The sequence below is a fragment of the Ilyonectria robusta genome (genome assembly GCF_021365365.1).
Source record: "Ilyonectria robusta strain PMI_751 chromosome Unknown BGZ61scaffold_23, whole genome shotgun sequence".
In the NCBI taxonomy this organism is placed as follows: domain Eukaryota; kingdom Fungi; phylum Ascomycota; class Sordariomycetes; order Hypocreales; family Nectriaceae; genus Ilyonectria; species Ilyonectria robusta.
The window spans coordinates 827,404-855,324 of NW_025764457.1; the positions used below are offsets into that span (position 1 = coordinate 827,404).

The 27,921-nt window shown below is 51.3% G+C and overlaps 12 protein-coding genes across 12 annotated transcripts; 6 read left to right on the forward strand and 6 right to left on the reverse strand.

Moving 5' to 3' along the window:
* Positions 1 to 381: 381 nt before the first annotated feature.
* On the forward strand, positions 382 to 1,398 carry BGZ61DRAFT_459869 (uncharacterized protein). Its single transcript, XM_046246962.1, has one exon. The coding sequence runs from the start codon at positions 506 to 508 to the stop codon at positions 962 to 964; it is 459 nt and encodes a 152-aa protein (XP_046099116.1). The 5' UTR covers positions 382 to 505; the 3' UTR covers positions 965 to 1,398.
* BGZ61DRAFT_459870 (uncharacterized protein) lies at positions 1,373 to 2,411 on the reverse strand. Its single transcript, XM_046246963.1, has one exon. The coding sequence runs from the start codon at positions 2,322 to 2,324 to the stop codon at positions 1,845 to 1,847; it is 480 nt and encodes a 159-aa protein (XP_046099117.1). The 5' UTR covers positions 2,325 to 2,411; the 3' UTR covers positions 1,373 to 1,844.
* Positions 2,412 to 6,542: 4,131 nt separating this feature from the next.
* BGZ61DRAFT_459881 (uncharacterized protein) lies at positions 6,543 to 7,273 on the reverse strand. The gene is made up of 2 exons (XM_046246964.1): positions 6,790 to 7,273; positions 6,543 to 6,624 (listed from the first exon to the last, which is right to left on the reverse strand). The coding sequence occupies exons 1-2, from the start codon at positions 7,056 to 7,058 to the stop codon at positions 6,612 to 6,614; spliced, it is 282 nt and encodes a 93-aa protein (XP_046099118.1). The 5' UTR covers positions 7,059 to 7,273; the 3' UTR covers positions 6,543 to 6,611.
* A 1,846-nt stretch (positions 7,274 to 9,119) lies between these two features.
* Positions 9,120 to 10,021, forward strand: BGZ61DRAFT_459884 (uncharacterized protein). Its single transcript, XM_046246965.1, has one exon. The coding sequence runs from the start codon at positions 9,322 to 9,324 to the stop codon at positions 9,742 to 9,744; it is 423 nt and encodes a 140-aa protein (XP_046099119.1). The 5' UTR covers positions 9,120 to 9,321; the 3' UTR covers positions 9,745 to 10,021.
* On the reverse strand, positions 9,971 to 10,483 carry BGZ61DRAFT_459885 (uncharacterized protein). The gene has a single exon (XM_046246966.1). The coding sequence runs from the start codon at positions 10,358 to 10,360 to the stop codon at positions 10,154 to 10,156; it is 207 nt and encodes a 68-aa protein (XP_046099120.1). The 5' UTR covers positions 10,361 to 10,483; the 3' UTR covers positions 9,971 to 10,153.
* A 1,678-nt stretch (positions 10,484 to 12,161) lies between these two features.
* On the forward strand, positions 12,162 to 13,318 carry BGZ61DRAFT_497839 (uncharacterized protein; the record flags this gene model as incomplete). Its single annotated transcript, XM_046251207.1, has 2 exons — positions 12,162 to 12,501; positions 12,552 to 13,318. 2 exons carry the CDS (start codon positions 12,162 to 12,164, stop codon positions 13,316 to 13,318), a joined length of 1,107 nt encoding a protein of 368 aa, XP_046099121.1.
* Positions 13,319 to 14,111: 793 nt separating this feature from the next.
* On the forward strand, positions 14,112 to 14,364 carry BGZ61DRAFT_286596 (uncharacterized protein; the record flags this gene model as incomplete). Its single annotated transcript, XM_046238520.1, has 2 exons — positions 14,112 to 14,233; positions 14,283 to 14,364. Coding segments are annotated over 2 exons (204 nt in total), but the record flags the coding sequence as incomplete, so codon positions are not given.
* Positions 14,365 to 17,628: 3,264 nt separating this feature from the next.
* BGZ61DRAFT_459891 (HSP20-like chaperone) lies at positions 17,629 to 18,637 on the reverse strand. The gene has a single exon (XM_046246967.1). The coding sequence runs from the start codon at positions 18,565 to 18,567 to the stop codon at positions 17,959 to 17,961; it is 609 nt and encodes a 202-aa protein (XP_046099123.1). The 5' UTR covers positions 18,568 to 18,637; the 3' UTR covers positions 17,629 to 17,958.
* A 348-nt stretch (positions 18,638 to 18,985) lies between these two features.
* BGZ61DRAFT_459892 (uncharacterized protein) lies at positions 18,986 to 19,889 on the reverse strand. Its single transcript, XM_046246968.1, has one exon. It carries the CDS (start codon positions 19,817 to 19,819, stop codon positions 19,166 to 19,168), a length of 654 nt encoding a protein of 217 aa, XP_046099124.1. The 5' UTR covers positions 19,820 to 19,889; the 3' UTR covers positions 18,986 to 19,165.
* A 1,828-nt stretch (positions 19,890 to 21,717) lies between these two features.
* BGZ61DRAFT_557035 (uncharacterized protein) lies at positions 21,718 to 23,219 on the forward strand (the record flags this gene model as incomplete). Its single annotated transcript, XM_046255672.1, has 3 exons — positions 21,718 to 22,675; positions 22,709 to 23,005; positions 23,067 to 23,219. Exons 1-3 carry the CDS (start codon positions 21,746 to 21,748, stop codon positions 23,217 to 23,219), a joined length of 1,380 nt encoding a protein of 459 aa, XP_046099125.1. The 5' UTR covers positions 21,718 to 21,745.
* Positions 23,220 to 23,228: 9 nt separating this feature from the next.
* BGZ61DRAFT_363233 (uncharacterized protein) lies at positions 23,229 to 24,951 on the reverse strand (the record flags this gene model as incomplete). The annotated part of the gene is made up of 2 exons (XM_046241418.1): positions 23,229 to 23,390; positions 23,443 to 24,951. 2 exons carry the CDS (start codon positions 24,949 to 24,951, stop codon positions 23,229 to 23,231), a joined length of 1,671 nt encoding a protein of 556 aa, XP_046099126.1.
* Positions 24,952 to 25,243: 292 nt separating this feature from the next.
* Positions 25,244 to 26,152, forward strand: BGZ61DRAFT_428962 (uncharacterized protein; the record flags this gene model as incomplete). The annotated part of the gene is made up of 5 exons (XM_046243765.1): positions 25,244 to 25,423; positions 25,484 to 25,601; positions 25,654 to 25,706; positions 25,763 to 26,035; positions 26,090 to 26,152. The coding sequence occupies exons 1-5, from the start codon at positions 25,307 to 25,309 to the stop codon at positions 26,150 to 26,152; spliced, it is 624 nt and encodes a 207-aa protein (XP_046099127.1). The 5' UTR covers positions 25,244 to 25,306.
* Positions 26,153 to 27,921: the final 1,769 nt, after the last annotated feature.

Genomic DNA, 27,921 nt, shown 5'->3' on the forward strand with positions numbered 1-27,921 from the left:
GACTCGCTGCCGGCAGCCATCCGGTTCTCGTCCAGGCCATCGAAGACAAGGGTGCACCCAGGCACGGCCCAGACAAGCTCTCGGAAGACGTCTGCTCGCGTCGCGCTGCGCGCGTCGCCCAATCTCTGTTGGGGTTACTGTCACGGCGATCGTGCCGGAGATTTCGGCTCAAACACATAAGAACCTGAGTGGGGTGCGATGATCAGCTCACATGATGACCGGCTCTGGTGCTGTGTGTTGGTTGTGTTGGTTGTTGGTTGTTGGTTGTTGGTCCGTATGATCGGTCTTCTAGCTACGAAAGGAAAGTTGCATCACAGAATTACTGCATAAATTAGGCGATGGGAAATTGCGGTCCATTTGGTCCGATTTCCATCTTGAGTCCAGCGAGGGGCACAATGACAGAAATATAATCAAGGAAGGGTACTTAAAACGCGAGGGAGGGACGTTCTCTACTATTGCCTTTCCAACAGCTCGCCTTGACAGTACACTGACTGACCAATGCACAATGAATACCGACGACCAGGTTATTATGACCATGGCAGCACAAACTGGTGCAACGCTCAGAACTCTCCTGGAGGCGAAAATTGTCGATGTCTGTGAACGCACACTTGCTGAGCGTTTGACTGATATTAATAAAACGATTGACGTCTTGCAGGTGAGCCTCCAGTCAACTGCCATGAGCCTGGATTCTATTCATGCCCAACTAAGGACCCAGCCTGTCGCCTCCGCACCCGCATCGTCTCTGGACATCGATTCCTCCACCCTTCATCGGAAGTCGGGTAGCAACGAAGCTGGTAACATCGTCCCACCGGTCAGGCCTATGGCATCCCATTATCACGTCCTGGGGGACCAGTCAAACGCATCCACAAGGGAGTCCTACCGTCTCCACACAACGCAGGAGTCGCCGCAGACGCGCGCGACTTGCGGCCGCTTCCAGATACTCTACGACGCAAATTTGCGATGATCAGCAGGTGTTGCAGCACCTTTCTGGGTTGAAAACCCTCACTCAGGAGCTGGGTATCTTCAAAACGACCCCGCCATCTCGGGGCCAGTCACGCCCCCCTACCAATCGGTCAAATAGACGACTCCAGGCGTTGATGAGCCGAGTGCTCACCGACTCGCAATCTTCCAACACTACAACGCGGGTTGTCCAGAATACAGACAAGCTCACCGTTGTGGCTCGATCGGACCCCGAACGCGGGACTGGGTATCTATTTAGTGTTTAGATCGCACGCCGACGAATTAAGCTGGGGACAAAAGGGCGTCAGATCGCGTCGCCTTTGCGGAGACCCGCCCTCTTGACGAGGCCAATCTGTTAGGGAGTCTGTTTCCAACGGGCAGGAGGAAGACAATTATCATAATCATTCAACACAAAAAAAAAAAAAAAAAACTGCTCGATTCCTTGGGATTTGCTACCTGTGTCATGTCGCCTAGGTTGGAATTCTCGTGTGCATTGGTTATAACGAGCGGGTATTGGATACAATGACAAACATTGTATCATAAGGGAACAGGGCGTCGCCCAACTTGTGCCGGGATTACTTCCTCTCGTGGTCTGGTGCGCTCGGACCGCGTTTAGTGTCATCCCCCCGAGCGCTTTCTGCGCACGATATACAGACGTAGCTGCGGACTGATCGCCAGGCAAGCCGCGTCGCCTCCTGTGGAGTATCCTCAGCCGAATCCCAACTCAGAGGTGTCAGCTGTTGCTCAACGATACCCGAGGCTGTTCAATGCTTCTTTACATACAGTAACAAGATGACAAACTGAGTGACGATATGTACATAGCATCCCTATTTACCCCCGTCCATTTGATCAGTGTGTTGGCCCAGTCGGATCTATGTCAATCATCAGTATGCAGCAACCACTACATTTGCGGCAACAATAGCGCAAAGAGGCAGCCAGCTAATGCTTGCGCGCCAAGCTGGAGAATCCGTCTCGTCGTCGCCCGTCTCAGTTGACCCAGCCGCACCGCTCGTATCTGTGGCAGTAGTCCCGCTCGTAGTCGTGGTGGTAGTAGGTGCGCCCGTACACCCGTCGTCCCGAGGCTCAGGCACCATGCCGCTGTCGCAGGTGGGCTGAACTCCCTCCGTTGCCTTTCCTGCCCCCGTCAGGCCCTCTGGAACGGACTCGAGCGTGCAATCCATCAGCCAGCATTCGCGGCATTTGTATTGGTAGAGAGCCAAAAGACAGGCATCATTCAGTCCACAATTGGAACGGCAAAGTTGCTCGTTCGATGTTATAGTGTCGCTAATCACGCCCTTCACAGCATGGCCTGACCATGGCATAATTGCCACAACTGTTATTATGGAGAATAATGAAGCGCGCATGCTGGGCTTGCAGATGTAGTTGTATCAGAGTCAGAAATAGAGCTAAAAGAATAGCTTAAGGGCTTTGAAGATCGCAAGCCAGGGAAATGTGGTGGTTAAATATGGCGCATATAGGGGACTCCGACTCGGCATAATTTACTCCGTCTTACGGAGGTGCGTTTCAAAAGTTTCTGCTCGCGCAGACGCTAAGATCAGCCACAAACAGGGATAATGTGATCGGCGAATGTACCACCCAAAATTCTAAGTACCCTTCCCCTCTTTCATATTTCCTGTTTATCTCTCATCCTGACCGCCCCCTCAACAGCAAATATGCCAAGGACCGATATTGCGACTCGGGCCCTTGTGGTCTGCCTCAAGAGCCCTACCGGCGGGAAAACAACAGCTGAAGTTGCAGGAATAACAGGGCTGTCAACTCGTACGATCAATGACATCTATTCCCGCGCTATCAGCCGTGGATTTGATCCCAACCTTCGACCTATGATTCTACATGACGAATATGTCCGCGATGCCCCTGCCTCCGGGCGCCCTAGGAAGCAGACAGACGAGACACAAGACCAGATCCTCACTAAGGTTCGCCGCGATCGATTTGGGAGGGAAAAGACGTGTGCTGATATCGCCGGTGAACTGAGCAGCGATGGGATCGAGATCTCAGCCATCACTGTCTGGCGAATACTGAAGAAAGCGGGATTCCGGAAGACAAAGCCGACGAGGAAGCCTGGGTTGACGAAGAAGATGAAGCAGGCACGTCTCGCTTGGTGTCTTGAGAGGCGTCACTGGACCCTGGAGGACTGGAAGAATGTCATTTGGTCTGACGAGACTGCTGTTGTTCTGCTCCATCGGCGAGGAAGCTATCGAGTATGGCGGAAAGCGGATGAAGCATTTGTTCGAAGCTGTATACGGGAGAGATGGAAGGGGGCGTCTGAATTTATGTTCTGGGGCAGTTTTTCTTATGATAAGAAAGGTCCTTGCCATTGCTGGAATCCAGAGACAGCAGCTGAGAAGAAGGCAGCTGAGAAAGCTGTTAAAGAGATGAATAAGGAACTTGAGCCGCTTCTAAAAGAAGAGTGGGAAATCTCGAATGGAATGCGGCGACTACATCTACGTCAGCTGCCGGGCCCGAAGCCCGTCTGGCGATGGAACAAGTAGTCCGGAAAGCTGACGAGAGGTTCCACAGGCGGTATCGACTGGTATCGCTATCAGAAGACGATTCTGATCCCGAAGATGTTTCCTTTTGCTTTGGAATGTGCCAAGGACCGGCCGGGTACAGTTGTTCAAGAAGATAAAGCTCCTGCCCATAGTCACTATATCCAGCAACGGATCTATGATGCAAATAGCATCATGCGGCTGCTATGGTGTGGGAATTCCCCGGACCTTAATGCTATTGAGCCGGCTTGGCCATGGATGAAGAGACGGACTACGAGGAAGGGAGCCCCCAAGTCACGGCATGATGCAGTTATTGCTTGGAAAGCTGCTTGGCAGGAGTTGCTGCAGAAAGCTATTCAAGCTTGGATTGAACGTATCCCTCGGCATATTGAAGAAGTCATCAGATTGGAAGGAGGAAATGAGTACAAGGAAGGTCGGACAGGGGTGTAGGTACCTTGGGAATCCCACTATACATTACACATACAAATTTGCTTCTTCCCGCGACACTAGTGTCCCTAGCGCGAGCAGAAACTTTTGGAACGCACCTCCGTACCTCGAATACAAATGCGGGCCGGTAATTATCGCAAAATGCTACTACAGTGGGAGGCAAAAGGTTTGAACCCCTTGTCGGGTCACACACGACGGCCCCGGTCAGCAGCTAGGCTCAAACCGGCCCTTGTTATGATGCCGCTTTTGAGTAACAACAGCGCCCACCAGTAGTGGAGACACGACCCCGCTGAGCGTCGCTTGCCGAACGGTTCTGCAAGAAAACTTATGGAACATTCCAGAAACTGGCTGACTAACTGCTTTGCACATCACAGTGATTCCATTGAAAAATAAGAAATAAACCTTGGGGGGAATGATGCTGCTTTTATATCATGCAAGCAAGACTTGAGTTCGAATCATGCGGGGTGCATTGGTAAATTAATTAAAGCGTCGCTTGTAGTATGCATGAGGCGCTTTCGTACATTCCGCGCAATGATTGGCCCGACACAGTACATCGCTATTTTGGGAGAGAGGCAACGGCTGATAGTGAAAATGAGCACAAGAATCTGTTCAATGAAGGCGCTTGCTCCCGTTGATGTCCGCGGTCAGCGGTCTCCTAGCGCTGCTGTGGGGCATAGTGCGTCGTGGACGCGTTGGGTCGCTCACTACTTGGTGGTGTGTGTCACACGCGTAGCACGATCGTCAAGACCTGTCCCAGATTAGTGGGCACGGGACGGGTCGCTCGGCCCTTGACTCGTCCTGGCTACCAATCAGCACGAAGTGTTCGCCATCGCAAAGAGTGTGCCAAGACAACCAGCTGAAATCTAAGAATAGCAATAATACCGGTAGCCTGCAGATCTCGACAAAGGAGGGGTCATGATAATTGTATCCACCACCGCTACATAGCAGCCTGGAGTTCAAGCCATCTTAGAACAGAGAGCATAAGGTGTCTGTTTCGAAATGTATGCGTCAGATCGAACACCAGGCATCCGTTTGGACAAAGCAGCATACATGAACAACTAGCTTCTGGTCTATTTTTTTGCATACCTAAAGTCCACTATTATCCTCTTGGTCGATGTACCTGCCCCCGCAGACCAAAGCTTGAACCTTTACTGGCGCCCAAGGATATTCCGTAAGACGCGACGCGGTTCACCAGCTTCTGCCACGACCTCAGCCACGTGGCTGAAATTCTACTCAGAACTAGGCAGACATTGGCTGGGTCTCTAAGGGATTCTCATGAAGATGTGTACCGGTATTTTGCTCTTGCCGTCGAGCCAATCGCGCGACCCAGCGGAGCCGGGTGAGCTCTGTCGGAGCTGGCTCACCCGCCCCACCCTTGAGGGTGAGCCAGGCATCCACGCAGGTCTTAGCGTGAGGCTTAGACGTAATCAATTTCTGCGATCGCGCATTGCCTCACTTGATTCGCTTCTCCGTCACGTCACGGTGGTTGCGTAATTTGAACGCGTTTGAACGCGTCGCTTGCATTCTCGTCAACCACCACTTCATCTTTCCTCATCTTGAAAGGACATTCCCATTGCCAAGACCATCGACTATCGACTTCTCTTGCATCATAATTGACTACGATTCGCTTGCTCGCTGAGTGAAGGCATCTTTCGCCACATCTTTTGTCAACTACCACGGAATGCTTATTGACCACAGCAGATGTAGACCCCGACAACGGCTCCAGCGATTGCGATACTCTGGTAGAGACACTCGAGTACGCACGCGATGTTCCTTGAGCTGCCGGAAGGCATCCCTTCCCACGCACGCCACCCAACCGAGACGATGGAACCATGACGGTGCTTGCAGCTATTCCGCTTGCGGAGGACGACCAACAGTCTCTCCTCTCCGACCTTTCACGACCATTCACGACCAAGGAGAGCTTTGTTCGATCCTGTTCCGCTTCACTTTACAAAATCCGCCGTCATATTTTTCCTGTGCGAAAGGGCGCTCGACCGTCATTGAAGGTTTGGGCGGACATAGCATGCGTGGGCTTGCGCGCCCTCGACATCATCGATGGTGAAGGCGGGAACAACGGGAAGATAACAGGTCGGGGTGGGGGGGAATGAACATCACTGGCGTGGGTCTCTATCCGGTTGGGTCTGACTGAGTCGTGCACAAGCGACTGGCTGTTGAGCATCGGATTTGCTTCCGCGACCAAGGCCACCTGACACGTTATGGACTCGGAGGATGGCCGCAATGCGAGGGGATGACCCTTGAGGCGCTTTCGGCCGGTTCCTGGGCCGATCAACGTGGGGGCATAGTAGGACATAACGCGCTGAGGACAAAGCCACAGGTGAACCAGCGAGAGCGAGGGGTGGCACGGGCATCGCGGGGTCCATTTCAGGCAGAGCGAAGCGCATCTAACGACGGCAGCAAGAGAACAGAACGCATTCAAGAATCGCCCGTCGCCATGCAGTCGTTGTACGGATCAAGCCCAACGCTCCCATTGGACCTCTAGTCCTGCTCCTCACTGGCTCTCAGGAGGTAGAGTCCAAAGACATCGACGCAGCAGACGAAGCCGAACCTGGTAAGCCAATGAAGAGACTACCGGCTAACGGAGCAACCAGTAGCCTCACATACGGCCGGCCTCGGCCACATCCATCCGTCCGTCGCCTCGCGGAGGATGAGAACGAACCTGACGCAAGGAGGCCGCTTCTAATGGTTTAATGTGAGGTAAAAAAGAGAATTCCTCGCCCATTTGTGTTTACTACCTGGTCTCAAAGAAACTTACGAGTGCTCGCATCATGTGGTCAAGTCTACGGAGTCCTGAGCAGCCTCAGAGCAGCGTCTTAGATTCGGGTGGTAGTGTTGCTAACCTTCTACTTCGACGTAGGGGACACCGCGAAGCCCCGACTGCGTAACCTTGGTGCGGCCTAGTCTCGAACTTCCTCCTTTGCAGTTTTCCTTCCAATGGCCGGTCCCAATCGCACAGCTCCAAGGCGGACGTCGGATCGGGACAGGGCACCCGAAAGTGCGCACATGGACTCCTTTGGAACTCGCAGGAGAGCGACTTCCAGATGGCCAAGGAAAGCACCTGCATCCGGCTGAAGTAGCGTGGCCCGCCTTGAGGATCTTCGTCAGGTAGCTCAACACGGAGCACATCTACCCCAGACCACACACGATCCATCTACGGAGGGCTTCGTTTGAGCCGCCTGAGCAAGGTATACCGTCTCGCACTGGAAGAATCCAACTGAGTGAGCCTGGGTCAAGGTTAGTGTAAACCATTCTGCCAGAACGATTGCACTTACGCCGGATTACGGTGTGGACTGGGTGGGAGGGGATTGGGCTCACCTGTGGGATCGGGGGAAAGGCAAGCGCTGGTACTGAGGTGTTAAGGGACGAAGAGGAAACTGAAAACACATAGAGGCTACTTCTCCGCAATTCAAAGCTGAGCGCTTTAGAAGCGTACGGGTGTCATCAGACCATTTTGAGAAGACGCAGCCATTCTTGATCAACCAGGAAGTTTAAGATGTTAATGCTTAGTGGAGGCCCGGAGGTTGCTGGCAAATTTCGGCGCAAACACAGTGAACGTTTCCTGATCGAATATCCTGATCGAATATCCTGAGGTACCGCTCGTGACGCTGGGTAATTGCAATGCCAATGGCAAAATGGGATTACTCGAAGCAGGAGGTTAGCCACTTACTCCTCGGCCTGCCGTTACAGGAGGGCTCACGAACCTGCCTATACGTTGACTGCCGTAATCCTGACAGGCATTCCCGCTCCCTGCGTATTGACGGCGATGAGGTTGACGAGGCCCCCAACGTCTACGAAAAGTACTGTCAACGCCCAGAAGCCCTAAAGGACCTGACCTACGTTTCCTTCCTCAAATACTGGAATTTCCGCTCTAGGGACCCTTCCACGTGGAAGCAATGGCAGCCAGGCAACGTTAACGGCAGGCCTCGTGTATTGGTTTACTTTCCTCGCTATCAGGCTGATCCAGAAGGACAGCAGGGGCCAGATTACTGCCGTGTAAAGCTAAAATTAAACCACCCACATCGCCAGCTTGATGAGCTCCTCACATTTGACGGCCAGCTTTTTAGTTCTTACGTTTTGGCCTTCTCCTATTGTTGGCAGCACCACACTCATAGTGATGACCATTACGGCCGGCCAAAAGAGGCTCGATTACAGCCTCAAGAGGATCAATACGAGGCTCTGCCTGTGGAGGAAGAATTTGATGACGAAGACTGGATTCGCCTCGCCGCTCTTTTACCTGACAACCCCCTTACCCAGGAAGGTCTTGACCTACTTGGCCGCCGCGATATCGACGTTCATTACGACTGGACACGGCATGTAGGTACTTATCCGGAACTTCGAGACAGCTACTGGAAAGACCCAGTGTGAGAAATAGGCGGTTCAGTCCAGTGCAGACACCCTGGACTGGACCGCCTATGTAACAGGAAGCACTGGACTGGACCGCCTGCCTTAATTGGACTGGTACCAAGGTCAAACTAAAACTTGGTATGGCGATGAAGTTTCGGTGTTGTTGTGCCTAGGGTGGCTAGCGATAAGGTCTTTCCAGTGTGGGAAATAGGCGGTCCATAATGGGCTCTTGGACTGGAAGCCCTAGCATGCTCTTTTCATCGATAACAAGATATTTGACGTGCCGTAGGCGAGACTGAAGGGCGGCTGCGTCGGCTGGAGGAAGGTTGGCCCACACTTTTGTCATCCATTTTTTTTTCGGAAGGTAGTAGTAACGATGCAAACTCTATAACATTTCCCCCACTTAGTGCTATGAGCAGCCCGTTAGCTCCATGCTTGAGATCCTATCGTGACCCAAATAGCACAATGGAAGACCTTTTGAGAGTTTACTAACCCAGTCTATGGTGAACTCTAGTAGAATTGGGTTTGTAACCCTAGAAAACAGGGGGTTAGTAAACTCTCAAAAGGTCTTCCATTGTGCTATTTGGGTCACGATAGGATCTCAAGCATGGAGCTAACGGGCTGCTCATAGCACTAAGTGGGGGAAATGTTATAGAGTTTGCATCGTTACTACTACCTTCCGAAAAAAAAATGGATGACAAAAGTGTGGGCCATTAAACTATTCATAGAACATGGATATCGAGCGGTGACAGGATTAGGCTCAAAGTTGTCCCGTATTATCACCAAATAACTGGGGAGGCATAACGGTTTCCTGTTGTTAGTTACGAATTCGCTCAAGAATCAAGTGAATCAAGTAAAGGTCTTACATCGAATATTCTCGCTACAAAGTTAGGAATCGAGTTATTCTAAACGCAGTACGCAGGCCGATGAAGCAAAGAAGAGATATAAAGGGCGTCACTTGTCTTCATGCATACTGCCTCTTTTCTTACCCATCCACTCAACTCCCTTTTAACACCCTTGTCCTTGAACCTTTACCACTCTCAAAATGAAGATTTCTTCTATCCTCGCCTTCTCCTCCATGGCCCTCATCGGCGCCGACGCATGGAGCTTCACCGTGTGGACCGAAGATTACCAAAAGGGCAAGCACATGCACTTTAAGAGTATGGTCGCGGACAACAACTGCTACCCTATCCCTGATCAAATCACAAGGGAGCGCGTTGGATCCTTCACTTTTTGCAGCGCTGCCTGGACTCGCTGCTCGATTACAATCCACAGCAAGCCTGGTTGCATTGGTGACAAACTTGGCAGTGCGACGGCCGGCTCTCCCAAGGAATGGTACAAGAAGAGCACCAGCAAGGAAGGCTCCTATATGAAGAGCTTCAGAATCCAAGGCTGCAAGAAGGTCCCTATCGCGGACCTGGACGTCGACGTTACCAAGTGCTTGGATGATCCTTCTTATATTCACTAAAGGAACAAATGTATCGGGCGAGAGCCTCTCGGAGGGGCTGGATATTTTCTTTCTGGGTAGGAGGTAGGACAGAAGGCTAGTTACACGATAAGAAATGATTGCAAACTCCGATACCTATTTTTGGGGATAGATGGTGCTACGGGAAAAGGGGGAACATAGCAAACCTTATGTATCCTAGCTCTGTGAGCATGGGGTCGACGATATTTTAGGATGGATGCTGTCAAGATCAACCATCAATTCAATCAATTCAACTTGATCTCTATGTTGATGGAGTCAATCCTTCTCGATGGCTTCAACGTTGACAACTGATCTAAAATTGAGTGAGTGTGTGTGTGTATGTGTGTGTGTATCGTCCGTCCATTGGCCGTAGGCGACTCAGGTCCCCTTCAGGGGCACTGAAAAAGACGATTTAAATAACCAATCCCGCAATCACAACCCACCGCCCTGGATCAGCCATCGAGCAGCCTCCTGAGGCGGTCATGCCGGCACCCGTAGCCTGGACGAGGAATGACACAACATCGCCCCAGTCGAAAAGCTTTGTCATGATTGTGACCCTGACAATTGAGCAAGAGATTGCCGTAGTTCCGAGGCCTCGGATGAGGCGTCCAAGGGTCATGTAGATAGAACCGGCGAAGAGTGAGGGTGGGTCTAGCAGAAGAACAGATTGCACGATATACGGTCCGAGCTGATCTGTCGCATTCGTGGCAGCAGCATGTCCTGCGTAACCGATAGCCTCGACTAGATGTCAAGTCAAATATCAGTGACAGTCCTTGTAACTGAATCCAACGCCATTCGTCCAATGGCCCAATTCATGTCCTGCCTCCAGGTCTGACATGTTCTCAGACCTGACATGGCTAGTTTCTATACCTGATATGTCCCAATCCTGACATGTCCGCTTCCCAATCCTGACATGTCCCTAATTCTGACATGTTCGTTTTCTCGGTCTGACATGTCCGTTTCCTAGGCCTGACATGTTCCTAATCCTGACCGTCACGCAACTGAGTGACGATATGTACATAGCATCCCTATTTACCCCCGTCCATTTGATCAGTGTGTTGGCCCGGTCGGATCTATGCCTCGAATGTCCACTGCGTACGCAGGTACTAATGCAAAACAGATCGCATATCGCATCTACATGATCCCCGACATTCACATCTGTCGAACTCGCAATTTCGCGCTGTAACTGCTCGATATCGAGGTACATCATTAACGGCGAAGGCACTAACAAGGAAAGTCGGAGTGGCGAGTGGCGAGCGCTCAGTGCAGGGCCACTTGATTAGGCGACACTCGAAAAATTTAACTAGGCTAAGGGGTACATAATAGAGTTCATGCGCTGAACTAGCTCTTTGATTGCTCCATGTTGCCAAAGATGAGAAGCAAAGACTGCGGCGAATGCTGTGGCGAAGCCTCGTTGCTGGTGACATTGTTGAGGGATGGTGCACTGGACGGTGTCACGGTCTTCTCGTGCTGAGCTTTCTCTGGTGCTACTTGGTTCCCAGGCGTGGATGAAGGAGAGCGCATGATGACTGGTAAATTTCCAGATGTCTATGTACTACTTGTATCGATAGCTTACGTACGAGTTTTATTGAGGAAAGAAATCAACAGCTATAGTATAGGTCAGGTCAGGGTAAGGTCACGTTGACTCATTCACTTAAATCTCGCCCTGGAGGTGGCGGCTCGTTTTCCCCAAGGAGGAGGATAAATCCAAACTCCACTATCCTAGCCCTGAGTTACAGGTTCATCCCCATTCCCTGGTTCATTGAGAGCCCCGTCACCAGGGTCCAGGGTCCACCCGACACCCGCATCCGGTTCCCCTCACGCCACGGCGCTATTGTAGCTATTGTCACATGTTTGTGTCCAAGAAAGCGACCTGCATCACAGGTCAACAGCAAGACAATTAGGGTATCTTTTGATGCTGTTCTTGTCTCCGCTTTTCCATTACTACTCTCGGAGCTGGATCGCGGCGTGAGGAAACTCCACAAGCAGCTACTGGAGCATCTCCGACAAACGTCCAACCACACTCCGGAGATCCCTGAGGCTGACAAGCCCCATCGTCTTGCAGAAACAGAAAGATACCGAGTCTGAACCTCGCTTCCTTGATGGAGAAAGTCTAATTGGGCTCGACGTGTTGGTCCTGGTTTTCTGTCTTGGTGTGCTAGGATCCGGCCAAGCGTTGGCTAAAACAATACATATATCTTTGGCTCTCCCCAACCACCCTTCAGCTCAACCTGATCAAGGCACCGGTGTCTCACTGCCGTGACGAAGCAAGGAAGAGGCCCTTGGGAAACTGTGCACTCCATCGTTTTGCAGCAAGCTTGCAGCCTTATCGAGCACGTTCTTACCCGCCCCATCTGCTACTTCGCGGATAGCATCAACCTGGCTTCAAGAAAAGTATCCATCGTGGAGCAAGAATCTCAATGACCACCTTCATCCATCCCTACCATCTGCCAGTGGGGGATTTCCCATTTGGCACATGCTTCGATGGGATAGCATTGACACCGTCCTCGTCAGGATGCCTGACCACCCTTCCACCCTATCGCATAAGCACAGATTCCCCCGCATCTCGAGGCAACATGGCTTTTCAACCGGCAATGAACCAAGTCGCCGATGCTTCTTTCTTTGACGAGACGATCAGCACCTCGTCGATGTCGACCCAGGTGGATTTCTGTTTTCCTCCATTCTCCCCCCAACAAGTCACGGAGGCGAAGATACCCGAGGATCCTAAGCCTCTGAAAGCCGTCTTGTTGACCGTGGAGGGTGAGCAGAAACCACCTTGCCGACCCCAAAATCCACCAAAATCCAAAAAGTCTCGGCCAAATTGGAAGATGATGTCTCTGAACCGACCGCGGATGAATCGAAAAGAAAGAAGCGTGATAGGAAGCCCAAAGGCGCTCGCAAAGGGCCCTCAAAAGCGCCTAGATTAGAGGACTCTGACGGTGAAGCCCATCCTAGGGATCCCCGCCGACGACGCATTCTTGAGCGCAATAGAATTGCTGCGACGAAGTGTCGTCTGCGAAAACGGGATGAAGTATCAGCACTCGCCTCCCGTGAGCAGGCCATGGAGGACCAAAACCGGGACTCGTCGTCAATATTCGATCAGCTCACAGCCGAGATCTATCACTTGAAGACCCAGCTGCTGCGTCACACGGATTGCAGCTGCGTCCTCATCCAGAAATACATTGCTCATGAGGCTAGAAAATCCGTCGACGGACTCCCGCCCTGTCCTTCGCCCTTCCAGGCCAATGTGGCGCCCTTGATTGGATATCAACGAGGCTCGAGTAGAAGCGTAGCAAGCGCCATCGATTCACATGGTATCCGTACCCCTGAGATGGAGAGTGTTCCGCCTATATGGACCGATCCATCTCAGCAGGACTCGGGCTCACCGGAAGTGGGGGTGGATATCTTTGACATGGCACTAGAACCGATTCAAAAGGAACCCATCCCAGAGTCATGTCAACCAATTTCGAGCATTCCGTCGATGCATGTATGCTGCTATCAGGGAACCTGCGTCGATACGGGACCCCAGCTGCAGCCATCGGATGGTGTACTTTGGGGATTGCAATGGGAATTCTGATGAAGTTGATTGTGGCGTTTTAGGTTATTTTTAGCGATATACGGGAAGGCGGAAAATCAATTACCCTCTCAAACACCTTCAAAGCGTCAAAGAATGGTCCCTTCCGTTGTGTGATGTTGAGCAACTACTTGTGATACCTGCATCTTGGGTTTTGGGTTTACCACATGGGGCCCTCGCTATTCACTCAGGCTAGGTGGCATGTCTGAGGCTTTCGTGGGGCAGTACTTGACCCCACATTTTGCTCATTTTGGACCCAGGTTCATGCTGTCGAGACCAATTCTGAAGAACCCAGAGGGCGACTAGCAGCCTCAAAAGAAGGCAATGCTCAAATCTGGCCTCGGTCTCCACTACGAGTGCCGCATAACTAGAACGTGCCTGAAGTTAAGACCCGTGTCAATTGGGCATATTTGACCGCTTAAATTTTTTTCTCAGGCCTTTGTCGGGCCCAAAGTTTAGTATTTCGTGTACGAATACTTGTCCGAATAACTACACATCTTTTAGTCCAATCGTGTCCGTCCCTTAGTAGCCTAATAATGTCGGACGTGCAGGAACACGCCACTCGAAACGAGTCTAAGTCAAAGGGAACTTAGGATCTTTCCCACAGAGCTCCACAAACACGACACACGGTGATGTCTATCCAGGCAAACCAAATAAGGACCCGATATGGTGTCGCAGCCGCCGTATTTGTCTGGATCACGCTCGCTGATTTCGTCACTTTGCCTAACACCTTCACCTAGCTTCGGACTTCCAGTAGTTTAAGCGAAAACAAAGGTGGTAGGATAGTCCAAGACACGTTCGGAATCTTCAACTGCTACCGTTAGCCGGCGTTTTCAGTTCTATTGGATTATCAGGTACTTGTTTTCCGTGGGTAAAGTGTCAGGAGAACTACATCTGGCTGGTCAGACATCTATTCCTGTAAGTGAGCCAATCTCTGCTGTTTCCATTTGCTCATCGGTTTTATTAGGCCGGGGTTGTCAAACTCTCTTATAGGACTGCTATCAACTTTTATGAACATCCTGACCACACAAGGCGGGCATGTCTCTGTGAACTGCGAAGATCACCATTGCTATTATTTCAGGGCTCTGTGGAATCATGCTGTGCAATGGGCTTTGGCCTTGGTGCCAAATAAAAATGATCCAGAATTCTTGGGCATATGACAATGATGACGGTGACGAACTGAGTCGCCTGTTCTAATGCTACATGAACGTAGCAGTCAACAATGTAACCTAAACCAATCATTCCTCCAACCCCCTCCATCTGGCACCCATCTTCAACGCGCATCCTTGCAGCTTGTCACCTCCACAGACTACCTGTGGGCACTGCGGCAGAACTAGATCCTAAAGCTCGGGCTTGGGCCACCCTCGAACTTGTTGAGAATAGCGCGGACCTATTACAGCTTTATGCCAAGTAGGCTGGATTCTGCCGAGGTGTCCTGTGCTTCACGACATCACATACAATGGCCAATCTCTTTCCTACTGTTCTTGATGAGCGAGTTGACTGTCCATTATGGCGACTCCTGCTCTCCATTTCATATTTCAGTTTGCCTTCGGTGAATGGTTCTACTGTATCCCGTAACTCATAGATGCAACTGCAACACCGTATAACCTTAATCCAAGGCTCGAACCAACTACACTGCATATCCACGTGGACCACATATAAGTGGCCCATCTCTATTACATCCACTTTGCCGCGCTCAGCTTACGTAATGATCCACTACATTCGGACCTGAAAGTGGATGTAATGGAGTGGATTTAGGTGGATTTAGGTATAGTGGGATATTCCCTGAGCTTGCACGGCCCATAGTACTTATTTTTGTATATAATTGCCTAGTAAATCGAGGTACCGAGACCCAAGTTAGCCAAGGTCGATCACCCCCCCCCCCCCCCCCCCCAGCTAATCTTATAAACGTCATACGAGAAACTGCCCCTATTGAGGCGTTTTCAACAGATTTCCTGCTGTTGTTTTTGCAAGAGATAATTTTTTGACGATGTCAGCCAACCAGCCAGGCCAACAGCACCACCTCGAAGACCGGCTTTTTCGCCATTTCAGAGGCTGGACTTGGTCAGAACGCGCTCGTGATACTAGCTCTTGGCTGTGGGACTTTGGCTATGATATTCAACGTCATGGCTTACGCAAATGGGCTTGCACGGACTGTGTCCTCAGAAATCGTCCCATTATCGCGAGTTTTACCTCTTCAGGTCTCCAGAACGCGGCAAATCATCTATGGCGTGAGCACAAAACACCAGCACCAGAGGGAGAGAAAAAGAGCACAGCACAGCTGAAATCCCAAGGCGCACTGAAATCGAACCAGCCGACTATTGCCTCTGTTTTGAAACTGGACGTCAACAAGCCTACGGAACAGAATATCGCGAATAGCTTCATCTCACGCTTTGATAAGCAACACTTTCAGCGTATGCTAGTCGAGTTAATCGTCAGTAGCAACCAGTCATTTTCCTTCGCCGAGAACCCCATCCTCCGAGAAATCTTCGACTATTTGAGTCCCTCCGTTTCCATCCAACACGCCAAGTTGACTGCCACGGCTGTCCGATATAAGATCATTCAAGAGTATAACCGCCACAAGCAGACGGTTATCGAGGTGCTGAGGAACTCCCCTGGAGCGCTTCACATCTCATTTGATGGCTGGACGTCTCGAAATAAGCTTGCCCTCTACGGCATTGCTTGTTTTTTCAGAGATGAGAAGAATCGGCCATGCAAAATCATGATTGGGGTTCCAGAGGCTCATCGTCACTTCGGCTCAACGATCGGTGGGGAGGTTCTCGACGTCCTACACACTCTTGGCGTGAGTCCAGAGAAGATTGGCTATTTCACGCTCGACAATGCTGAAAACAACGATACTGCAATGGAGGTCATTGGTGCTGAACTTGGGTTCGAGGGCCGACTACGCCGAGGACGCTGTATTGGCCACACAATTAACTTGTCAGCCAAGGCGCTCTTATTTGGCAAAAAGCCGGCGCGTTCGAGCAGCAATTATCAGGCGCAGAAGCGTTATCTGATACCGAATACGCTCAATGGCGCAAAAAAGGACCAGTTGGCAAGTTACATAACATCGTAGTTGATGTGCGTATTAGCCATCGGCTAATTTACTTATTCAAGGAGGTCCAGAGGGTAAGCGGTTTTCACTAAATCTTGTTCGTCTCATACTAATTTGGTATATCTAACAGGACGAAATTGATCAGCTAACGGATAAAGACTGGGAGGTTCTTTACCATTTGGAGGCTATTCTGACTGTTTTTGAGACCGTGGTAAAGACGCTTGAGGGTGATGGACGCATCCGCAGGCGTAAGCAAGGCTGGACTGGCTCCTATGGCAACATCTGGGACGTGGTGCTTGGCTATGAGTTGCTGCTTAACACACTGGAAGAATATAAGCAACTTGCTGCCGATTTTCCTGATCCAGAGCACTTCCGCATCGGAATCAACCTTGCTTGGGATAAGCTGGATAAATATTATCGGCGGCTGGACGAGACGCCCATCTACTATACGGCTATGGCGCTCCATCCAGCTTATCGTTGGGACTGGTTTGATGAAACGTGGGCTCATAAGCCTAGCTGGGTTGAAAAGGCAAAAGAGATGGTTGCCGACGTCTGGCTGTCCGATTACGCTCATTTCGAGGTTAGATCCAGCAGCAGCAGAGGCGACGACGAGCCACCAGCAAAAAGACCTCGGTTTTTCAATCCCTTCGAGAAGAACAGTCGTCTGCCAAGCTCAATACCAGCCTACGCAGCAGCTATTGTTGGTGACGAGTACCAAGCGTGGCAGACGGATCGTGACGCCAGCGACGTCAACGTTCGTGATCCAATTGGTTACTGGATCACTAAGCAAGGCAGATATCAATAGGATATCCAGGATGGCATTGGACTTCCTGACGATCCAGCCGATGTCAGCCGAGTGTGAGAGGTTATTTTCAGCTGCTGGCAAGATGGTCTCGGGGTTGCGTACGAACCTAGATGCTGAGATTATCGCCATTTGTCAGGTCTTACGCTCTTGGTACCGTGCTGGCCTTATCAAGGACCTGGATCCATTGCTTAAGTCACACCTCGAAAGTAAGCTGGATGCCGGCTGTGGGACTCTAAGCGATGACGAGCTGGCTCTTGCTGAGTCAAAATGGCTATTCGAGGGCGAGGACAGCGCTAGCGAGGTTGACGATTCATCACAGCAGCAAGAGGCTGAAGAGTTAGTGTCAACCTCTGAAAGTGAGGCTGAATAGGCGTCGACGAGGTTGTGAATAGCCTTAAAAATCCACTTGCAAAAATCCACTTATAAATCCACGTGTACATCCATTCCACTCCGGTCGAATATGTGTTACATCCACTATGTAATTGCCTAATAAATCGTACATCCACTCTACTTAGTCCAAAAGTGGAGTGGATGTAGTGGTTTCGAGCCTTGTCTATAAGTATCGCATCGGCGTTGTGTGAGTATTGTTTATCTTGTGCTAGTATACAGGGAGCGTAAAGTCCGAGGCAGGCAAGCAAGTAGTGACCGAATCAGGCTTGGAGTTCCAGAGAAAACCATTCCAGGCAAGAAAAGCAGGCGAAGCCCAATCTTGTTTAGTGGAAAATCCAAAAAGAGACAGCTGATAATTCGTCGTGATGTCGTGTGTTGACGTCGCGAATTCGCTCAACTGACATGGATGCGGCGAGATTCGTGCTTCTTAACCTTAGAGACGACAATGCTCAGGAGGCCGTCTTTGAAGCTGGCGCTGACAATGTCCTGATCTACGCCAGTTGGGAAGCTGAAGCTGCGGGAGAACTCGCCGACGCTGCGCTCAGTGAGACAGTACTTGGCCTTGTCGACTTGCTTCTTCTCAACCTCCTTGATCCATCCGGTGGGCTTGGGAGACGCATCCCTATCCTCAACCGTCGGTTGGTGCGATGTCTTGTGCTCCTCGCCGCCCCCAGTGATAGCACCGCGCATAGTGGTGTCTTCAACGAGGCCTGGAGGAGGGGTGCCAGAGGTGTAGGTCCGCTCAGTCTTTCCACGGATGACCATTGTCTGTGGCTCAGTGAACTCGATATGGACCTCCTCCCTGTTCATGCCAGGGAGTTCGCCCTGGAGCTCGTAGGCTTCGCCGGTCTCGCAGATGTCAAACTTGGGCTGCCAGTGAGGCAGTCCAGTGCGGCGACCGCTTTGGTCCTGACGAGAGTATTTATCGAAGTCATCAAGGAGCCGGAAGAGGGGACTGAATGAAACGTCAGAGTTGTAGAAGTTGTGGGGGAAGAAAGCCATTGTGCGTGTTTGGTTGGTAGTGGGCTCTAGAGATGTGCTCGAGGTTCCAAAAGAGTTCTTGGGGGAAAAGTTGATCTGCTCAAGAATCATTCCTCTCGGAACCCGGCTGCAGGCAGAAACAGCGTTGCAAAGCTATATGATGTGATTCCGAGCGTCATAGTGACGCGCACCCCGAACCTAATGCTAGTAGTGATGGCCAGAACCTACTGGATGGACGGACGGACGGACCGGACGGATTGGAGAGAAAGCGGGGTCATCAAGATCTCCTGCTCCTATCCCAAGTTCAACAATCTTGAGACATGCCGGGAACCACACGCGTTCCGTCAATTCCGCGAATCTCATGTTCAAGATGGAAAACCCTTTCAGCAAGGATATCCAGTCGTAATACCAAAAATGAATTAAAAAAATTACATAAAAGGCATTATTGCAGCCGCTCACAACAAACCACCTTCACAGAATCCGAGTAGAGGAATGTATTTTCCACCTCAATTAACATAACTAACTACTTCCTATCATTACACGCCAGAGTCCCGTGTTACTACTCTCTGTCAACTGGCCGTAATAGCCCTGACCTGACCCCTATGAATAAACTCCCCGACTAACCCTTTTTCCCGTGCCTCTTGTGTACCCCGGGCACAGTCCTCACTGCCACAACGGAATTCTGCCCGGTCTCCGCGACAGCGTGCGCGACCACGTCCTCGCCAAACGGCCACTGGCCGGCCATCTCCTCGCTCTCACGCACGTCGTACTCAACGAACTGCTCCGGATCGAGGCACTTGCGTGCAGCCGCCCATGCATCGGCACGGTGGACATAAGACCCCTCAATCTCCGTCGACTGCACCGAGCCCGTGCGGTCCTGGTTGTAGTCGATTGTCGTCTGCAGCACGTAGTGTAGCAGGTCGGCCCCCTGAGGGAGGACTACGGCGCCGTCGGGGCTCGCCGACAGCGACTCGTTGTTGGGGGTGGTGTCGATTCCGATGAGAAACACCTGCCCCGCAGGCGCCCGGGCGAAGACAAGGACGCCGTCGCCGTGAATCCACGGCTCGGCCGAGCGCACGGCGTACTCGGCGAAGCCATTTGGCTCATACTTGAGTCCCTGAAGGGCCGAGGTAGCGAAGGCTTTGGAGGCTTCGAGGGTGCTGTGCGTGCCGAGGACGTAGACGGAGCGCGTGGCACCCGAAGGGTCCTCGTGGTAGTCGATTACGGTGAGGGTTGTGTGGTGAAGGAGCTCTGGAACGTTGTTGGTCGTCATCGCGAGCGTTAGTGTAGTATTTCTAGAGTAAATTGTGTTCAATGCTTCTGGCAAACAATACTGCTCGTCGATATAGTACAGTGGAAGAAAGGGAGCGAGATGATATCAGATGTTATATGAGAAACCTTGAAACTCTAACACTACTATCGTGTGACCCGTCACACCATGTTTGTTCACATGCAAGTTACCAAGGTGCGACCCCTGTCTCATCACATAGTCATACCGTGGGATGTCCCGACAAGGGAGCGTGACGAAAGCTTAATCAGGTGAGGGTGGTGGTACGGCGGGAGGGAAGTTTCGCGGGGGTCAGAAACAGATCATCAGACATCGTTCGTAGACTTGCTTAAGGTTCGATTCATCTCGGTTCAGAAACTCCTAGAGTTGGGCGATTGGCTGCCGATTTGACGCGCCGGCTTAGGTTTCAATCACATGTCTCACCTTGTCACTCACAAAGAGCATAGAACTTGATTCTAGCGTCACTTCTGTGGGGCATACGGGGCTCTCCCGTCAGGTCATTGTGGATAAGCGCGCGGACCAGTTCAGGGCCGCATTGACAGGCCCAAATGAAGCCAGTGTTGCTAATAGTAGGGCAATAAAGTAGTATATTGCAATATACCCCATATGATATGGACTTTCTCATATTGTAACAATATAATATGAAGATTTTGATATTGTGACAATATAATATGAGGATGTCCATATTGGCAATATATTATTTATATTGGGTTGTCAATCCTGGGGCGAATTCACCTCTTGACGGTAGCCAGACAGGCCTTACCCTGTACCAGCCACAGGGATACTTGGCTTTTTATTGGCTGGCATTCACTTCGACACATGTCTTTGTTGACAGTCATTCCTAACACGCGACCACGCGTTTCTTCCACGCGCCAGGGAAGGCATAGCCGGTACGGACCACTACGGATGGATGGATGGATTTTATTTCGCCCGGAGGGAAGTCCCTATAGGGCCTTGACACAATCTAGTTCACATTTCAGTACATTTAGTACCTGACACCCCAAGCCCCACGGATCGTCGTCTCATCGCTTGCTGCTCAACCTCGTCGCTGCTTGTTCCATGACAGGCCTGCTACGGATGGATGGATGGATTTTATTTCGCCCGGAGGGAAGTCCCTATAGGGCCTTGACACAATCTCGCAGGCCTATAGGGCACACTGTTGCAAAACTCCCTGTCAGCTGTCTTTAGTGCCCATCCCCCACTATTAGGCCAGAAATGACCCCACACCTTACTAATCCAGATACTTCAGCATAAGTAGTAAGCAGGTACTGCGGACCAGCTGCGGGCCCGCGCGATTCGTATCCGTCCAACCTGCTGTTTGAATGCTACGACGTGGCAACGTGCTCCCGTGATGTTGTAGAACCTCGATCTACACAATACGGTCCAAGCTATTTAGTTCTTTCCAAGCAATCACTAGCGAACTATAAGGCATTGTAATCAACCTGATTTTCATTTGCTATGGTTGTAAGTCGAAATGGCCGCTGTGCCGGATGTAAACTCCCGGTACTTATCCAGCCTTCAAAGTGGCCTCAACCTCCAAATTTGACGGCGCTGTGGACGTGTATATGCCAGTGTCCCTTTCACAATAGCCTCAAATTTTCATTCAGAGACTCAAATTGCGATCCCCATTTGAGCTGGTATTTTTTTTGCTCAAGGATTCTTCACACCAGGTGTCAACCGCCTATGTATGAGCACACAGCTTGGTAAGCCAGCAGCGGCTCAGCGCAGTGTTCCCGAGTCGGGTCAGCAGAGGACTAGCGTGGCGATCTCACGCTCAAGAGAGTCTAGTGATCACCATTCATCGTAGCAAAGGGCAACATTGTTATGTTTTGTAAACAATAAAATCTCGTTCCCAATGTCAACTTGTTTCATTCTTTGCTTCTCTTGGCCCAAGGTCTCTCCTTAAACAGAATGGAACCCCTAGACATTCCCCCTGAGTATGTCTACTGCGTCAAAGCCGGGAAGAAACATCATGATCTCTTTACCACGATATACGCTGGCGAAAACTATTGTGGCCGTTGCGGTTTAGCCAACCCCTTTCAATCCCAAGGTCGGGCCAGGTCCAGAACTCCAGCCCTTCCGGGCCCCTATGATGAGGTGGTTGAGGTCGAAGACTCTCCGCCACAGCCAGCCAGTCCAGCAAGTCAGCTTATGCGTGACAGACCAAAACCAGTATCGTCTTCCGGTATTGGGTACGCGCAACTACTGCCCAACAAGGTGCCTGTCTCCAATGGAGTGACTGCGAATACACGGGCACGCCTATATCCCTCTAAGCCGGCAAGCGATACTCCCTATCCGCAATTCATGGCGGTCGCATCGGCGGCCAGTCAGGCCATTCAAAACACCAAAGGCAGCACCAGAAAGCCTAAGCGGCAGCGCACTGGCTACCAATGGGTCCACATCAGTCTCCTGCTCGTGAGCTTGGAGACCAGGTACTTCAATGGCCTTGCGATAGAGGTCCCAGAGACGGTGCTGCCTCTAAAGGATACAGTGATCAAGTTTAGCGCGGCCGACCTCCTTACCTGGCCTTCATTCACTCGGGTCTTATTTGAGCACCTGCGTCCACTCCCAAGCACCATCGATCCAACCAACGAAGAGCTTTGGAACCTTTCTTACGCTTCGTCCTTTTCTGGCAAGAAAATCGTTACCGTTCCCAACACCGATAAGTACACGACGCCGTCAAGCATGCTCGCTTCTGGACACTTTTCGAACAACCAATCTGGGCAGGTAAAGGTGCTCGTTGTCCTGACATCGACCGATGTCGTTGACAAGCAGGAGCCAATCACCCCGCTGAGGCCAGACGAGCACTTAACGCCTGTCAGGAAAGACAAAAAAAGGAAGGTCAAATAGGAGGACTCAAGCCCAGAGCTGAAGAAGCGTATCAAGCAAGAGAGGCAGATCAAGAAAGAGAAGGGTGTAAAGAATGGGAGACAAGTCAAGCAGGAAAACGCAGTTCCAGCTTCCTCCTACTCGAATCCGGCGGTTGATGAGGGCAGCACAATCGTCGACAACATTGTTGTGCAGGTGGATGCAGCAGATCTGAGCGATCTGGAGGATCCCATTGACGATCTAGTTTTCGACAGCGTCTCCGACGTGGAAGGGGATGAGCGTGAGGCAGACCAAGGCCCCGAGATCGAACGTGGGAATGACGCAGGTTTTTTAACAGAGTTCGTAAGAATCCCGGCCAAATTTTCACCCAGAGAAATACTGACCTCAGAAGATAAACCTGCAGTCGGCAGTCACACCAGAATCTATCGAACAAGCTCCAACACAACAATTTGAGGATAATGCCGTCGAAGGAATCCCCCCGGCCCACTCAACACGTTTTAGGGGCACGAAGATCCCCATGACCTTTGCCTCTCGACCTAGAAAGAGGAGAGATTGACTATTCAAGCTACCCATCAGAGGTGCCAGCGTCCTCCTCGTCATCACTTATTCCCTCAATGTCATTTCCATTTTCGTCTTCAACGCCAAGTTCAACAAGCGGCTGTTCTGCTGGTTCCATATCTGCAAGCTCCTCTTGATGGGCTTGATTTGCTCGTGCAAGTAGTGCTTCCTATACATAGTTAACTGGATACTTTAATGCGCAGATAGACATAGCATCTTACATATTCGGCAACTCCCCCGGTCGGTGCTCTACGGTAGGCTAGCGTAGGCCGTTGTCCACTCTCTATGTGCCGAATGATCCTGTCGCGAAGGGCAAGGTAGAAGCGCTTCAATGGGCGCAACTTGTCAGGCTCCTGGTGATCGCCGAGGACTACATTATGGTAATCCATTTCGTTAAGAACGTCGCGGCACCATTCCTTTGTCTCTGGCTCAAGACATGTGCTGATGTCGATGCCAGCCAGTGGCTGTGCCAGCTCGCCTAGAACTGTACGGTCGATGGGGATTCCCCAATTGCAAGCCTTGCTTGGGTCAGGGTAATGGTAATTCATCCAAGGTTGGCCGTGCACAACATGAGGCCGGTTCTTCTGAAGGCGAATTTTGTGTAGATTCCACGCCTCTACGAAATCGAAGAGCTCTTGACGCAGCACATCTTCGAAGACAGCGTAGATAGCAATCTGGTCCTCGAGCATATCGCCGTCAAAGTCCCCATCTCTGGCAAGCTCCCCAAAGTAGTCCACCCACTGCCGTGAAGAGACGTGAAGCATGCTCTCCCACCACTTCTCGATCTTGACGTTCTTCGTACTCGGTGCCGCCTTGTAGGAATCCTTCATCCGCTTGCCCTGCTGGAAGACTTGGCCATTCCATTCCACGCGCCCACCAGCAGCTAAGGCAAAGTTCCAATGGGCTGCTGCGACCAGTGGCGTTTCGCTACCCCGGTCTGCCTGCAAGTACCATGGGCGCAAGCCATAAGCGTCGCATGCAGCCAAATACTGCTTCAACACACTCAAGGCGGTGCTGGCTGAGTGGCCAAGGTAGAACCAGACAATATTGCGGGAGTATGCATCAATCGCGGCGTATATCTCGAAACCGTATGCCTTCAGCTTGTCATGGCCGTCAATGCACCACTGGTAGTTCGGCCCCGGGACGAGGAACTGCCCTTTCTTCCTTCGCATCATCCTTCGGCGCATCTCGACATCGTTTGGGAACATGACTTTGTACATTTCAAACAGGGGATCCCTGGGTACCCAAAGCTGCTGTTGTTGGCGTAGATATGACTGGAGAAACCTTCGACCGTATCCTGCAATGGCATTAGATCGTTGAGCCATCTCGACAATAACTTGCTCTGTCTTCTCCAACAAAGCAAGGCGTTCCTCGTCGCTGTTTATGCGACGTAGCCAGCGACGGTCCCGGTGGAGTCTGATGCGTTTCAAACCTCTTTTAGTGATAGGCCAGCCTTGCCTCTGAAGAACACTCAAGGTCTGCTTCTCGGTAAGGCCAACACGGAAGATAAGGTCGTGAATAGCTTCCATGAGCTCTGGAGTCTCAATAGTGCGTGATTGTTGACGCGGAAGTCCCCAGCTGGCCACCCGCCGCGAGATTGTGCTAAGGTTGACAGCGACATTGTAATGTTTCCGCAGCTTATATCTGATCTGGCTTCGCGAGACGCCATTGAGGTACAGCAAGCTGACATAGTGGCGATATTGATCGATTGGGTTGGGTGGCCGAGCCATGACAATAGGTAGGGATGAGAACCAAGGCAAGGACGAGGTCGTGGTGTTTAATGCAAGGGGATTTGTGGCTGGAACCCCTATTTGAGCAACGCGATCGGCGCGGACCGTCGCGCTTTTGCTGCTGCCTCGCTGCGGACTAGATCAACTAGTGGGATGGCGGACACCACTCATTAGGAATAGCTTGGACGCGGATCAATTCAAGAACGCCTCAAGTGGCCTATTGATAAATGAGTTTTCCGCTCTGTTCTCATTATCGTCACCAAGGAAACGAATTGGGCTCTTCTAACTGTCACCAAGGTGCTTTTAATCAGAAGCGTAGTGCAACATAACTGTGCGCCGTCGACTTACATTAGTCATGGCAAACGTAGACGCTGTACGCGCGTCTGGTGGACTGCAGTCCAACAGCGACAAAATTGTCAACAATAAGGGAAGAGTCCAGTCCAGCACCCGCAAATCCGCGAGCAAGATCACCGTACGGTCCACCCGGCTGCTCTGCACATGGTATCGTTACTGATTACATTTGTTTGGGTAGAAGAAGAGGGCACAAAAGAAGAAGGCACCTCCGATCGGCTCGGCGCGTGACTTCCCCTGCCGCCCCTGTGTTACCCGCGCTACCAAGAACCCTGGGCATGAGTGTGCCTCTCAGGATAGTAAGTGGCTATTCTGTCGTAGAAGCTTTTCCAGGGTAACTTATACGGACAGATACTGGTGCTGCCTGCTGGGACTGCGCAAAGAACGGTCACACGTGTCGGCCAGTGAGTAAACAATACCGACTCTCTACAAATCAGATGCTAATCAGTTGCTATCAAAGGTCCCCGCTGGTGCCGTCTCTGCTGTGCGTGCCTTCTGGGAATTGAACCGGCTGATCGACGATGTAAATAAGGATCCCGACGATGCCTGGCACTCTGCAGCACAGCGCGCAGCACAGCAACTACGCGCTTGCGGTGCTGCTGACCGGTGTCCTGCTGCCGCTCTAGCTCATTCTCCCGCCTTGGCTCGCCTTGGTGAATCAGCCGAGCCGACACTCGAGGAGCGGAAGGTTGCGGCGCTGGAGGCCATCGCTGAGGCTGCTCGTCTCTGGACTGTAAGTAGGTCAAGACTTAGTTACGAATCCGTTAGTTACTGAGTCGGTATTTAGCAGCTCAATAAGCCGAACGAGGAAGGTACAGAAGTGGGAGAGGAATCGGATAAGGAATACTAGGCGTTGATATCATCCAACAAAATAGAGCTGTTAAGGGGTTTATTTGAAGTGGAATGTTTTGGTCGAACATTAGTGAGACTTCTAAGCGCTGATCCGCAGCGGCCCCGCTGTAGTTCGTTCTGTTGACCGTTTGGGCATGAATTCAACAGAATTGAGTACGGAGGTACATGGCTCAATGTACTGTGGGGCAAAAGCCTTGATCATGTGGACCCCATTTTGCGTGTTCAGGCGTGGCTTTTGGGGTTTTGCAACAGTGACCTCTATAGGCTGCCATAGACCACGGAGGGCTGGGCACCCCGGTGGTTGCCTGTCAATATTTGCCATCGCCACCGCTGCCCATTTTCTTTATCACTGTCGAGCCTACTGACTAACCGTACCGCCATGCCTCAACAACGCCTCCCTTTTGACCAATGGTCGCAACGAAGAGAGTCGTCAATCTCAGTCGACGTTTCGGAGTTTTCCAGCCGGCAGTTGAATGACCTAGACCAGAGCCAAACGCCCAAATGCCAGTCATCTCGACCTCGCACAGCCTCCACAACCTCCTCCACCAAGCCCAGAACGTCATGGGTCTTCTCTCATATGCCAGACGAGGAGATGGAGACGAGATACTACAATCCGCGGACCGGAAAAGAAGAGTGGCGTTGTAAACATTGTGACAGAGCATATGCCTGTTCTGGGGGTACTGCGGCTCCTGCAACACATCTTATGGACCCTCCTCCTGACGGCCACGGTCTACCAAAAGGAGCCCTGCGAACAGCTAAAGTGACAACGATACGAACGATTCTCGAACAAGCTCGCGCTGCAGCAGAAGAAAATCCCCGCAAACGCCGTCGGCTCAACGATCAATCCGGAGATTCGATCGACCCTGACCAGCTCGAAGTGTTGTACGTGAGGTTTATTACGGCCTGCTCTCTCCCATTTCGGCTTGTGGAATGCCCAGAGTTCCGGGCACTCTTGGCCTACATCAATGACGATATCGATACTTGGCTTCCAGATACGCACGAGACCATTAGGAAATGGATCATGCGGCAGTATGAAGACCAGAAGGAGAAGGTCAAGCAGCGCATACAGTCGGCGAAGTCAAGAATTCACATCAGCTGCGATCTTTGGACTTCTCCCAACTCTTTGGCCATCTTGGGCGTAGTCGGCCACTATGTCACTGAAGACGGTCAGCTGGAACACCATATTTTGGCGTTGAAAGACATCGACAGTGAGCACGACGGTTCTCACCTCGCTGCGGCCATTTTGGAAGTGGTTGACGAATGGGGCTTTGCTTCAAAACTCGGATATTTCGTGATGGACAATGCTGGCAATAACGACACAATGATGAGATCCCTTTCGCTTGGTCAGTACAACTCACCGTTTCTACTGACTGGTTCTAAGATCCCACAGGCCTCCTTCGCCGATATGACATCCGATACGATCCCAAAGTTCACCGACTCCGCTGCCAAGGTCATATCATCAATCTCGCCGCTAAAGCCTTCCTCTTTGTTACCGACAATGAGAAGCTCGAACGCGATGATCCAGGTGTGTATAATGTGACATTAAAGCATATTGAAGCGTGGCGGAAGAAGGGACCTCTTGGTAAGCTTCACAACTTCGTCGTTTACATCCAACGGAATGTTCAGCGCATCCAAAAGTTTCTTGCTATCAGCCATAACCGTAAGCTTGCGCGAGACAACGACACAAGGTGGAGCTCGTGGTATACCATGTTGAGAGCGGCCTTGAATCTTAGAGACGCAATTGACAGCTATTTCAACAAATGGATG